The sequence below is a fragment of the Schistocerca americana genome, chromosome X (genome assembly GCF_021461395.2).
Source record: "Schistocerca americana isolate TAMUIC-IGC-003095 chromosome X, iqSchAmer2.1, whole genome shotgun sequence".
Classification (NCBI taxonomy): Eukaryota; Metazoa; Arthropoda; class Insecta; order Orthoptera; family Acrididae; genus Schistocerca; species Schistocerca americana.
Genome location: NC_060130.1, coordinates 593,171,720 through 593,184,748, shown reverse-complemented (window position 1 = coordinate 593,184,748; position 13,029 = coordinate 593,171,720). Strand labels below are relative to the sequence as shown.

The window sequence follows — 13,029 nt, the reverse complement described above, 5'->3', positions numbered from 1 at the left end:
TAGGCTTTCGCATCTCTCAGTTATAAATTAATCATTTCCCAAGGTACAATGGAAAAAGAGACTTACCCACTAGTCTTATTTATCTATGTTTTCCAGCACAGTATCTCCCCTGTTGGCCCTACGCTTGATGACCACCATGTAATTCAAACTCTTTACATGTACATATAAAAGTATTGAACACAGTCTCCACCAAACTTAATACAAAATTAATGCATGTTTTAAGGAAATTACACATAACTTCCCAATATCATTCAACATGCTCTCTACACCAGAGTTTCACAATCCCATGTTTGTACTCAAATTACATATTTATTTTAATAAAACTGTCCTGCTTGGTTCTATTCAGAGAAATTTTTGAAGATTGGATCAACTATCAAACAATAATATCCTTCTGCGATATTTCAATAAGTGTTTGTCTCTTTCTAATGTTTAATGAATGAAATTATTTGTTTTCCTCATTTAAAGCCGTTATTTGCATAAAATTTTCATTCTTAATAGGTAAATTGTCATTGAAAGGTACAAATGTTAGCTGAGATGTAATTTATTTGTGACTATGCCTATGTTCCAGAAATGTATTATTTTAAGACTGTTGACCATATGTTTACAAAATAATCCCTTCTATTATTTGTGAGAATGTATTAGTGTAGGTTAACCTACAGCTTATAAACTAGTAGAACATCCTTTATAACAACTTATCCAAATCCTGAGTTTTCCACTGAAATTTAAATTAACAATGACAAATATTGTAATTGGGTTCAGTAACTCTAGGCCCAAATTTGATTTTTACTAGCTCTTATTTGCTCCTGCTACCATCATCAAGACTGTGATTTTATTGGCTCTGCTGGTAAAACACACAAATACTTTTAGATTTCTGTTAATAATTCTGCAAACTTTCAATTTTTAGAGTATTTTAAATATTTGTTTGAAATTTGATACAATACACTATTAATTAACAACAGATCCTTTCTCTGAACACGTTTCCCTGTTGTAATAGATATTTGTTATATCCTTATTTAGCAGGTTCAAAATGCAATCCAAATCCTTCTGCATTCAAAATTCTACAACGTATTTCAGTATACATTTTCTGTTATGAAGATCATTGCAGATGTGTAGATTTTATTACAGTAATACAATTTCACACTACCTCTCATTTGTACTTGCTCTGAGATATTTAAAATTTGTAATAAAAAAAATTATTTTAACTTAACAGATATTCATTCATTTAATAATAATTAACAACAGTATATCTAGGCATTCTTGTCTTTCACAGAAGTTCTAACGATGTTAGTGTTCTGATGGTATGCATCAACAACATTGAAAATATTGCACATAAAGTAAATACACAGACTGAAACATGCATATAAAATGTTACAATGTTAGTGTTCTGATTGTATGCATCAACAACATTGAAAATATTGCACATAAACTAATTACACAGACTGAAACATGCATATAAAATTCAAATAAAATCTGAAAAGTATATGCTAAACATTTCTTTCCTGCCTAAGTAATATTTAGCACAGTCAAGCATTTACATAAAAATATAAATACTGCTCATTCCTGTTGCCTCCATAGTCACATTCAGAGGTAGATCATATGATCTGATTTCAAGTAGATGTCAAGTCTGAAGCGTAAATTGATTCAAGCATATCATTCTGTAACAAATATTAGCACTAACACAATTTCCACTTTCAAATAAATGATACATTACAGTGAACCTTAAATGCAACAATTGAATTTTCCCATTTTAAAAAAAGGAATTTATTCAACATATTCTGTATCCAGAAGAGAAAGCCTGTAAATAAGTCAGTTAATTTGTGTAAAAACTCTAAGTCTTTATGCTAGTTCAAACTGTTTGCAACAAGGTCATCATGATATAACAACGTTACAACAATATTATACAGTGAAGATTGCATGACAGTAGCAGCACAGTAAGCATAGATACTTCCCAATTCATGAGAAATCGAACTATCAGATGTATTAAAGAAAAAAATGAAAAATAAGCAGTAGTTAACATATTGCTGCAAAATTAGAGATATTACTTGGGAATATTTAAAACTTGGTGCATGTGAAGTCACTGAGAAATAGAGAAAGGAGAAGTATAAATTCATATGGCATATAATAATGCATCAACTGGAATCATTGTAGGTAGAGAGAGGTCTAAATGGGAAATAATATAGATCGAATACTCGTTGAAATTTAAAATAAGTGAATGGCAGATTATTATAATACTTCAGTGTTCAAAATTGAAAGTAAATTTACAGAATTAAGAATAGTAATAAACAGCAACTTTTACTTCCTACAATTTATTCAGAGTGTATATCAATCAAATACTTTATAGGATTCCCATTTTTGTTGCACTTTTAATAATGAGATGCCTACTTAAATACTCTTTTATGCAAATGCATACTTGTTTTTATTATCTATTCAGTTTAAAAACCATACACATAACATGCTTGTCAGTATTTCAGCAAAGAAACGTTTCTAGTAGTGTATTATAATTATGAATGCTTCTAATTACATTACAAAATTTCCATAATAGTTAAAAAACGATAATTTGCAGCAACTTAAGTAAATTACGAAAAAAAACAAGGGAAACACATTTTCAGTCATCAGAGGACAATAAAAAACGATCATCCATAACGAAAGAATAGTTAGTTACAATAGACATTTTGTAACTGAACCACTTGTTTATGCATAGTGATATACACAAGCAACTCATTTTTGTATGTTAATATTTCGTGAAACTGTCTTCAGAATTAGTCAGTTCAATACAGGTAGAGAGAAGCGTGTTTCCTTTATTAACACAAGACATATTATATGATTAATGCAGGTTGGCTTTAGTACTCTTGTAGCACCAACACTCTGATGGTCAATAAGATATTAATGAGTGCTAAGAAATATAATTTCATGTATTGATATTATATGTAATGATACTCCTTGCCGTTATAGGCAGAGCACCTACTCACATTTTACGATTATTTTAAATATATCTTTAGAAAGTATGGTACTTAATGAAATGATTTAACATATTTCTAATGCACTATTAAGTGAAATTTTTGATTAGTGTCCAATTCCTTCAACTGCAGCTACTTTTTTGGTTATTAAGAAATATCTTTCTATGGTTAAAGTTAATCACATCCTGTAAATGAAAACAGATCCAAACGTGATACTTATAATGATCTTCACAGATACCTTTGAGATATGTTCTTTGTGTGTTTTCAATGAAAATCTTAGGATATGAATAAAAAATATTATTGTTGAAATTTGATATGAATATTAAAAAAGACTTTACCTGAAAAGTTCATTTCATAGACAAATGTTTACTATTATGAACAACTGTGAAGTATTACCTGGTAAGGGAATCTCACTTACAAAAACTGCCGTATATTTATTTTAGATGTGAAAAATAGTTAATATTTCAGGTGAATGCAGTTTTATATCTTGAAATTGTAGTTAAGTTTAAATTCAGATCTATGATTTTTATGTACTTGTTACTTACAGTTGCAATGTATTGAAATAATAAAAGCTACATTTTAACAAATGATTTATTTGTTATATGCATTTCCTTCATTTTTTCAGTACATTGTTAGTATTTATAGTGCATGTTGTTTTGCATGTTAAATTTAGACAGACCAATACTAAAATCACCAGCTGCAAAACTATAGGAGTTAGAGGTTTTAAATGAGTCACCTATTCTGTATTTGTTTGGAGTACAACAGTTCTACATCTGAATGTAGCTGACAGTCTATGATAAATTTTGTAGTTAATCACTGTTTGTAAATCAACTCTTCTCTCATGTTTAAAAGCTCTTTATCTGTACTGGCTGCTCTGTCACTCCAAAATTTCTTTCTTTCATTTTCTTTTAAGCAGAGTTGTAAAATAGAATGCAGAATGGGTATGTGTATTCAATTTATAGCTACTACTTTGGTTCACATTACAAATAACCTTCATGATAAATTATCAAACTAAATCAAAATAGTATAATAATTATAAACTACAATTTTCCACGTTTTCAATACACTAAATACATATACAGGGTGGCCACAAACAGTCTGAAAAGCTTGTAAGGGTTTTGCAGGATAGGTTGTGCTGAGAAATAATTGTTGAGAAAAAAATTTAGTAAGTTGCACCATTTCTGATTTAATTAGCCAGTTAGACCGTTTCAAATGCAAATTCAAGTGGCCCATCATAAAAAGTGCCATTAAATGTGTTCTTAATTTTGTTTCCTCAAACTGAAAAAGAGAGTTTTACAATGATTGGACATGAAATGGTAATGTGGATCAAAACTGCTCCAAAGGCTTAACAGTCTCATGTGCTGTTGCCTCCACTAGGAGAACAACTGAAACTAATTGTATCTGGTGGGCCACTTGTATTTGCCCACACAATGGTCTGACTGGCTAATTTCAATGCTCATTAACTCCAATTTTTTAACGATTATTTCTTAGCACAACCTTTCCTACAAGACCCTTGCAGAGCTTTTCAGAAAGTTTCTGATCATCCTGTATAAACAACACATATATTTTTATAAATTGCAGACCTTAGTTACAATTTCCACCTTAGAAAAGATATTATAGAGCTTTCAGAATTTTGTATATCTTATATATTACAGACTACACACTACAGAAGTCAGAGGCAGCACATCAATGATTACCATATAGGTCAGATAAAGTGTTGTGCCACTTCAATAATGCAGTCATTTAGTGCAAACATTTTGTGAGCCCAATATCAATATCAACATCAACATCCAAAGCGGGAAAAGATACACACAGTAAATGTCTGGATAAATACATAGTACCATTTAGTAATCTACACATGTATGATATATACTAAATCATTTGAAAGATTACTGCACTATTTTTACAGTCACATGAACTGTCTTTATTTTCTCTAATAAACTAAAAAGTAGTAACATTTTAAAGAGATTTTGGCTGAACATCATGACTAATATCTCTCCATAATAACCACAGAGCAAACAACATTCACCAATGTTTTTTTCACTCATTGTTGCCATCTCTGAATTATAAATAAGTAATGTTACTACCCATGCCATCATTTGAGGGAAGTATGACAACCTTTGTCTTAATGAAACTTAACTGACTGCAACAGAATATATGTTGCTTTGGTTCATATACTTTTTTATGAAGAATATTAAATGAGTGAAACCATTATGTGTCTGTACTTTTTTCCAGAGAATATGAAATGAGTGAAATAATTGTCTGTCTGATTTCACAACAAATTGGTGATAATATTGTTCTTGTTCAGATTTGTAGACATATATAAAATACATGGCACTTAATATATAGTCGTAATATATCATATCACTTACATCATATCTGCAAATTTTGACTTTACTGGATATTTTACGTTTCCTTACAACATCTGAGATTTTATGATTACATACATAACATACAAAGTTTCTATAGATATAGCCACTGTTAACATAGAACACATATTTAGAAAAGCATGACTGACAGCTTGTTACTGGTATTCACCATATAAGATTAACTAGTATTCAGACAAAGACTGTCTGCAATTTATGAATTTAAGATATGCTGTCTGAATTCATTATTACCTTTGTTGAATGTAAAAGCTATATTAATTTTTTATATGATGAGAAACTGATAGATTATGTATAATTAGTTGGTGGCTTGTGTGAGGGTGTCTTCCAACACCCACCTACATTACATTTTCTAATACCAGACTTCAAAGAAAAACTGTGTAAAATTACAACTCTGAAAAACTCCAGATATAATTTTGATATTGTGTCTACCAGTATTGCTGTCATAATATGTCATATTAGCTACAATAAAACACACCCATATAAAGAATAAAATATAGTGGAACTTGTCCTTCATGATATAGTTAAAACAATGAAGCAGATTATGTATTACATTACTGCATTTCATATATAAGCAGTTCAATTGACATATTTTTATATTTATTATTTTTAAATTTTTATATTAGTTTTTGATATTTTAGGCCTTTCTGCAATGATAATGCATTCAAAGAATGCTGCAGGCTGTTCCGTGGATGACTTCAGAGATGAACATTGGGGTTCCAGCACTAAGCCCTCCATCAGTTTTCTCTTGCTCATTCTGGTCATATTCACAGTCAAAGTATCGGCTCTGCAAAAATTAACAAATATGGAAGCCAAAAGTTAAATATTTTGTTGAGAAAAAGGTAGATACACAAGATTAATAACAGTCAATGTTAAAATAGTGTATGCTTAACATGTTGCTAATGTCAGTCTTCATCTATTAAAGTAAATATAATGTGTATTAGGCTACTATAAAAATTATTTGTGTAAAATTCTGAAGTAGTTAATGAGTTTTTACAAACCTCTTCATGAATTTTGCCACTACATATCAGAGTTATTAATTTCCTTAGATGTTTCAAAACTTGCATATGTGATTCCCAACACCACCCTCAGACAACAGCTGCAGTTTTGTACATGTACAGCTAAACTTTCTGCTGGTTACAGATTACAACACGATGTCAAATGAAGTATTGCATATGGGTGGCAATGAAGTGGCATTTATTTTATCTTAAGAACTTAAGGAAGTGAAGAAAAATAGGAAAAGGACCCAAAAAAATCGAATACCCTGATAAAATCATTACATTCATGTGATGAGGGGTCATTGGAAAATCATTTTAGAATGGAAAAAAACAATTTACGAGTATCTTTTGGTGCTTCTTGTATACATCAAAATACGCACTTGATTCTAAAATAGCTCTGAATGAAGGCATACTAATTGCATGAATTGTCAGTTGCAATTTCACTATAAAAATTCAATTCAATTAACAGATCCAAAACTTGTAGTAGTTATGCAGGTATAAAGAACTTTTGAAAATGTTGGTAATTTTGCAGGAATGTTGTCTGCAGGTCCTGTCATTCCTTTCGGAAAGAAAATTGGGTTACTGTTATTGAAGTCACATTAATGCTAATCAATGTAAAAATTAGTTGTTAAAGACCAGTACGAGATACCTATCACTTCTAAATTTATCTCATTTTAAGTTTTTATGAACTATTTAATGGTATTGAAAGGTATCAGTACGTACTCTTTCATTAAAGCTGTATGCAATTTGTGCAGCAATTTGTTTCCAGCAACTTGTCTTTGACATTTTTCTCCCTATAAGCATTCTTTGTGACCATTTCATCCACCTTCCCTCTGGGAAGGAAGGATGCTCATGTGTCTATTTATTTATTTACCCTTTATGCAGTTCATTTCTTCCTCGTTCCCCACCTTTGTTTGTGTGGTTGTGTATCCCAGAATTAGTGAATGTTTTGAACCACACTTCTCTGTAGTCAGAGAGTATCCTATGTCATTGGGCTGTATTACCAACATAGTATTTGGACTACTGGGGAAGGGAGGGGGGGGGGGTGGACCAGTGAACCAGAGACATAGCTCAGGGACAGGAGGTGAATGCTTCGACTTGACACGAGGTACAAGTATTGGCAGGTGCCTCTTCCTTCCCACCTCCAGCTGACTGGGGTCCCAACGCACTGGAGACTTGGCTTTTGGCTCACTGTCCAAGCAGGGCTGGTAAGTAATGGATGTGTTTGGATAATGTATTATGTAGAGCCGTCTTGATTTGATATTTCGCTTATTTGAGATCAGTTATTCATTGCAATGGCATTTAATGTCCACAAACCATGATTAGTCGGAATTTTTCTGTTTATTTCGTATGATTTTTAGGTGCACTGTGTAGCATGCTTTGTTCTAAGTAGAGACCACTAGGCCTTGAGTCCCTGCAGGGATTCATAGTATGAAGATATGTTATATTTTTTGGCTACATCCTCCCTTCCTTCTAGCCACAAGTTATACATTCCAATTCATTTATTCGTTTGGTCTACACTCAATTCTTTGTGTGTCTAATAGATTCTGGCCACCCACCAACACATGCTCTCTAACTCAGTCGCAGTTCACTTAAACCATGTTAATTGCACAAATCGTTTCGTCCTGAGCCTCCATACGCCTGTCTAAACGGAATCTTGAGAAAGCTATATTAATTTTTCATAACTAACTGATATGTGCTCATCCTGCACCACACTGGCTATTGTGTACATGTTCACTCCTATGACACTAATTGTAGCACATAATAAAAGAAGAATTAGCAAGGAAGATGGTTATCTACATATATGGACGATTTCTGGTCACCATTGGGTTCTACTTTCTGTGCCTTTATATGCGGTAGCAATAAATACACAGGACACATCTGTGCATTCCTCCCCCCCCCCCCCTCCTACACACTGGACTCGCATTCGGGAGGACGACGGTTCAATCCCGCGTCCGGCCATCCTGATTTAGGTTTTCCGTGATTTCCCTAAATCGCTGCAGGCAAATGCTGGGATGGTTCCTTTGAAAGGGCACGGCCGACTTCCTTCCCTGGCCTTCCCTAATCCGATGAGACCGATGACCTCGCTGTCTGGTCGCCTCCCTCAAAACAACAACCCCCCTCCTATTACTCTGAAATACACTCTAGGCTCTTCCATATTTTCCATGTTTGTAACTGGATCACTGTAGCTTAACTGTTGCTCGCATCCATGCTGCAAGCCACGTGTGTGAAAATAATTTTACTATCTCTTTAGTCTGTATCCCGATAAGCTAGGCTGCATCTGATTGAATTGTGTCCTTGCTGTCCTATTCTTGAAGTAAATGTCACGTCAGGTAAATAACAAAGCCACTGTGCCAATTGTAACACATATTTGTGAAGTAGTGAGAGGATCATGTTATATAATAAATCGGTATTTTAATCAGGGGCAGCTTGCTATGAGTTAACATTACCCACGCCACTTAGCCACTTCCTTGTCCCCCCATTTAATCTAATCATGAAGGAAAACAGTAATGATCTTCAGATGTACAGGAACTGATAAGTATAAGAAAGACTGACCCCTTAGCTAGTATCTAGCATTTGGATTGCGCACGACATTATCTTCCAGTCGAGCCTGTATGCCTAACGTGTATTCAATCAAGTCCTTAAAGTCATTATCCGCTGCTCCAAAAAAATTGTTGTTCAATTGTTTTGTTGTCTTACTCATGCCAAGTACTGCATCCTTATTATGTCGATTGGCATACGAGCGACCGAAGAGAGTGCATGTGACCCAGATCTGGCTACAATAGCAATACATAGCCAGCACCTTGTCCAAGAGTTTATGAGATTAATTTTCCATCCCATAAAAGAGCTCATACACGACGCGATTCTTTCGTTATTCCACACGAAATATGAAGAAGTTGTAGGTGTTACCTACCAGAGAATAAAGTAATTTTATTATCGTCTCTAAAATTATTCCTCATATCGTACTCACAGTTTCCTCTAAGAGACAAGATAAGGGAAATAAGGTCTCATACGGAAGCATATAGATATTCATTTCTTCCACGCGCCATTTGCGAGTGGAACGGTAAAGGGAAAAGCAGCAGTGGTGTAACGTACTCCCCGCCGAGAATCGTATGGTGGCTTGCGGAATATATACAGGATGTTCCACAATTCCTGTTGCACGCTTGTAGAGATTGGAAAGGGAACCACAGTAAATCAAATTTAAGTCCGGAAACGTCATCCACCGACGCCACAGAGCGTCAATATTATAGGCGCCGGCGCCTGTAAATGTATGTACGTGTACAGGTTGATTCCGTCATGATGTTACTAACTTTGTAGAATGGTGGAGAAGGATAAATTTATCAGTTTGAGGTAAGGGTTCGTCTATAGGAAACGAACGAATCGAAAGTCATAAGCGAAAACAGATCTAATACCTCTGATAGTGGAGTACATATACTGGTACTGTTATTGCTAAGACTGCAGGCTAGGCGACTTTCAGAGGTGGTAGTATGGACTAAAAGAAGGAAGAAAAATATTCATTGAACATGGGCTCTAAAATACATTCCTGAGGAGAGCTATTAGCACTTGTTCATCTTTGCTGCCATGAAACACATTTCCTGTATGGAACAAAGCTCACAGCTCTTAAGCACTTTAGAGCCATGTTTACTAGACCTTTTTCTTGTGTTTGTCTATACTACCACATCTGAAAGTAGCCTACCCTACAATGTTAGCAACAACAGTTCCAGTACATGTACCTCATTGTCAGAGATATCAGAACGGTTTCTGCCTATAGCTTTCAACTCGTTCTTTTCCGGTACAAGGACCCTTACCTCAAATTGATATATTTACACTTCACCCTCATCCTATAAAGTTTGCAACATCATGACCGAATCACCCTGTGTACACATACATTTACAGGCATCGGCGCCTATCGCTTTGATGCTCTGTAGCGTCAATGCATGGTGTTTCCAGACATGGGCTTCTATGTAAAGCTTGATTTGCCAAGTCCCATCTACAATATCTATAAGTGCATAACATGAATTGGAAAACACCCTGTATGTAAATGCACTGTTTTCTCCCTTTGATGTCTATCCTTCTAAAATTTGCTCCTCCGTTTGCAAATGAATGGTCGTTCCTCAGACCAGTTATGTAACTGAATAGTCACATACGAAGTCTACTTGCGTTTCAAAACTCCATCTATTTAAGTAATAAAGAAAGGAATGAAGCACTTTGCACACGAAGGAAAGTAGAGAAACCTACTTTCAACAAGGTCTTACTTATTGGCAGTAGCGGAAAGCCTTGGGCGGCAATGGGGCGCCAGCTTTGTGCGAGGGGCTATACAAGTGTGAGTTTGCAATGTATGTAGCAACCCAGATTGAGCTGGACACATGCTCCCGCTGTTTCCAGGGCCTCCAAAATTTGGAATGTCCACACTTTCAGAAAGTTCGTTTTAGTATTTTGAACTGCTGTTAATTAATCTGCGGCGGTGGCTTTTAATTGTCACTTTTAGTCTGAGGAAAGTGGTTATATAGCGTGGTCCTCGTCACTGGCGTTCGATAAGTTGTTCCAGGCAGTCACAGATATTTGCATTAGGATCAGTGCTGGAGATTCAGCAGGCCAATTCAAACGCATTTGACTGTTACACACGCCAAACAGTCACAATTTAAACTCTGGTGCAAGCGATTTTTATTTTAAAAGGCAGTTACAGTACTATTATAACTCTCGTCAAAATTGCAAGCAAACAGCAGAACCTAGATCTTCAGCAACTCGATAGCCGTTCCGATTCATATAGTAAACGGCGTAAAAATGGGCACAGGTGTAATTATGGGCACCCCTCACTACGAGGGTATGGGAAGTGCTGCGGTCTGGCGACCAGGACCGAAAACGGTGCCTGTTGTTGACAGACCGTAGCAGTGAACAGTTGGAAGCATTGTTTGAAGCAGTGTAGTCACAGCGTCAGTTATTGTGTGAATTGGTGTTTGTTCAGAACTGCAAACGTTTGGCAGGTATGTGAAATCGTTTTCTTTTTATATTCTTTGATTAGTTCAAAACAATTTCTCAGTGATATCTGGAATAAAGGAATCCTAAGCTACTTTTAGAAAGACGTTTCATGTTACTCATGCTTTTAGGTTTGACATGGTGGTGGCCATGTTGCTTAAGAATGGTTGGTGTAAATACGGGCCCACTGGGTTGGTTTAAAAATGCGCCCCTATTCAAGGAGCGCCCATAATTACACCATCTCTTCTCTTAAACAATGTAAAAGATTTAAATAATTTTTTTACGTATATGGTTAGTCGAATTTTGTTTAAATTTCATATATACAACTCACACAGCAACAAACAAACAAATAGTATTTTCAAGTTGCGATAATAGACCTGAGTGCTTTTGTTTGTCCTTGCAGAATACTGATCACGAAGAAGTGCTATGAATGTAAGAACCAGAGGCATCAGTGGGATAAATCTCAGATGGTACATGCCATAGCTGCTGTGAAAGCAATGGAGGCTTCTGTGAAAGGTGCTGCAAGAACATTCGGAGTGCTTCGTACCACTTTGCAGAGATTCCTTAGATGTGATAAAATCCCTGAGCAAGCAGTTCAAGAGACAAAGTTTGGAAGGAAACCAATTTTAAATGCAGACCTCGAAAACCAGCTCGTTTCTTATCTCCTTGAGATGGAGCGAAAATTCTTTGGATGCACTTTGGCAGATCTGAGAAGAATGGCATTTTCAGTTGCCCAATGAAATAGTTTGATAACCCCTTTCAAAGGAGGAGAAGCAGGATGAGCTTGGGCTCACTTTTTTCTTGAGAAACACAAGGACCGGCTTCAATTCGCAAACCTTGTGGAACTTCATATGACAGAGCCTTAGGCTTCAATAAATAGAATAGGATGGTTTTCTTTGATTTGTTGGCAGACGCTTTCCACAAACACTCATATCCAGCAGACCAACTGTATGACATGGATGAGATAGGCCTGTCCATTGTCCAAAGAAAAATTCCAAAAGTGATGGGGATGAAAGGGAAGAAACAAATTGAAGCTCTAACGTCTGCAGAAAGGGGGACTACAATCACAGTTATGAGCACTTCAAGACATTATGTCCCACTGATGATAATTTTCCCTAGAATGAACATGTCCCAAGCTCTAATGAGAGGCTAACCCTTTGGTTCAATTGTTAGAACCTATCCATCAGTATGGGTTCAAAACAATTTGTTCACCAAATAGTTTGTTCATTTCATTGAGAAAACATGTCCGACTGAACAATGGTCTGTTCTCCTCATCTTGAATGGTCATTATAGCCACGTTCGAAATCCAGATGTGATTGACTTGGTGAATGAACACCACGTGACTATCATCTCAGTTCCTCAACATTGAACCCACAAACTGCAGCCTCTAGATATGACGTTCATGGGACCTCTGAAAACGTACTACAACGAGGCAGTGAGAATATGGTTGCATCACAATGGGCATCCTCTCACACCTTACGACCTTGTGGAGGTTTCTGGCCAAGCCTACCTTTGTACCCAATCAGCTGAGATAGCAATAAACGAATTCAAGGTAATTGGGTTATACCCTATGAACCGTTACATCTTCACCAACGCTGATTTCATAGCTGCTGAGTTGGTTGCAGGAAAAATTGCTCCACATAGGAACATAGACCTAATGTTTCTGGATCACATGCTCCTCTACTTGCTATCTCTGGATCATCGACGTCATCT

The 13,029-nt window shown here is 35.5% G+C and overlaps 1 protein-coding gene across 1 annotated transcript in view; it reads right to left on the bottom strand.

Annotated features, from left to right (window-relative positions):
- Positions 1 to 534: 534 nt before the first annotated feature.
- The window catches only part of LOC124555351, a 264,383-nt gene continuing 251,888 nt past the window's right edge, over positions 535 to 13,029 (bottom strand). Inside the window, exon 4 of the mRNA XM_047129231.1 lies at positions 535 to 6,128. Within this exon, the coding sequence (XP_046985187.1) occupies positions 6,006 to 6,128 (123 nt within the window). The 3' untranslated portion in view covers positions 535 to 6,005. The remainder of the gene's footprint in view (positions 6,129 to 13,029) is intronic.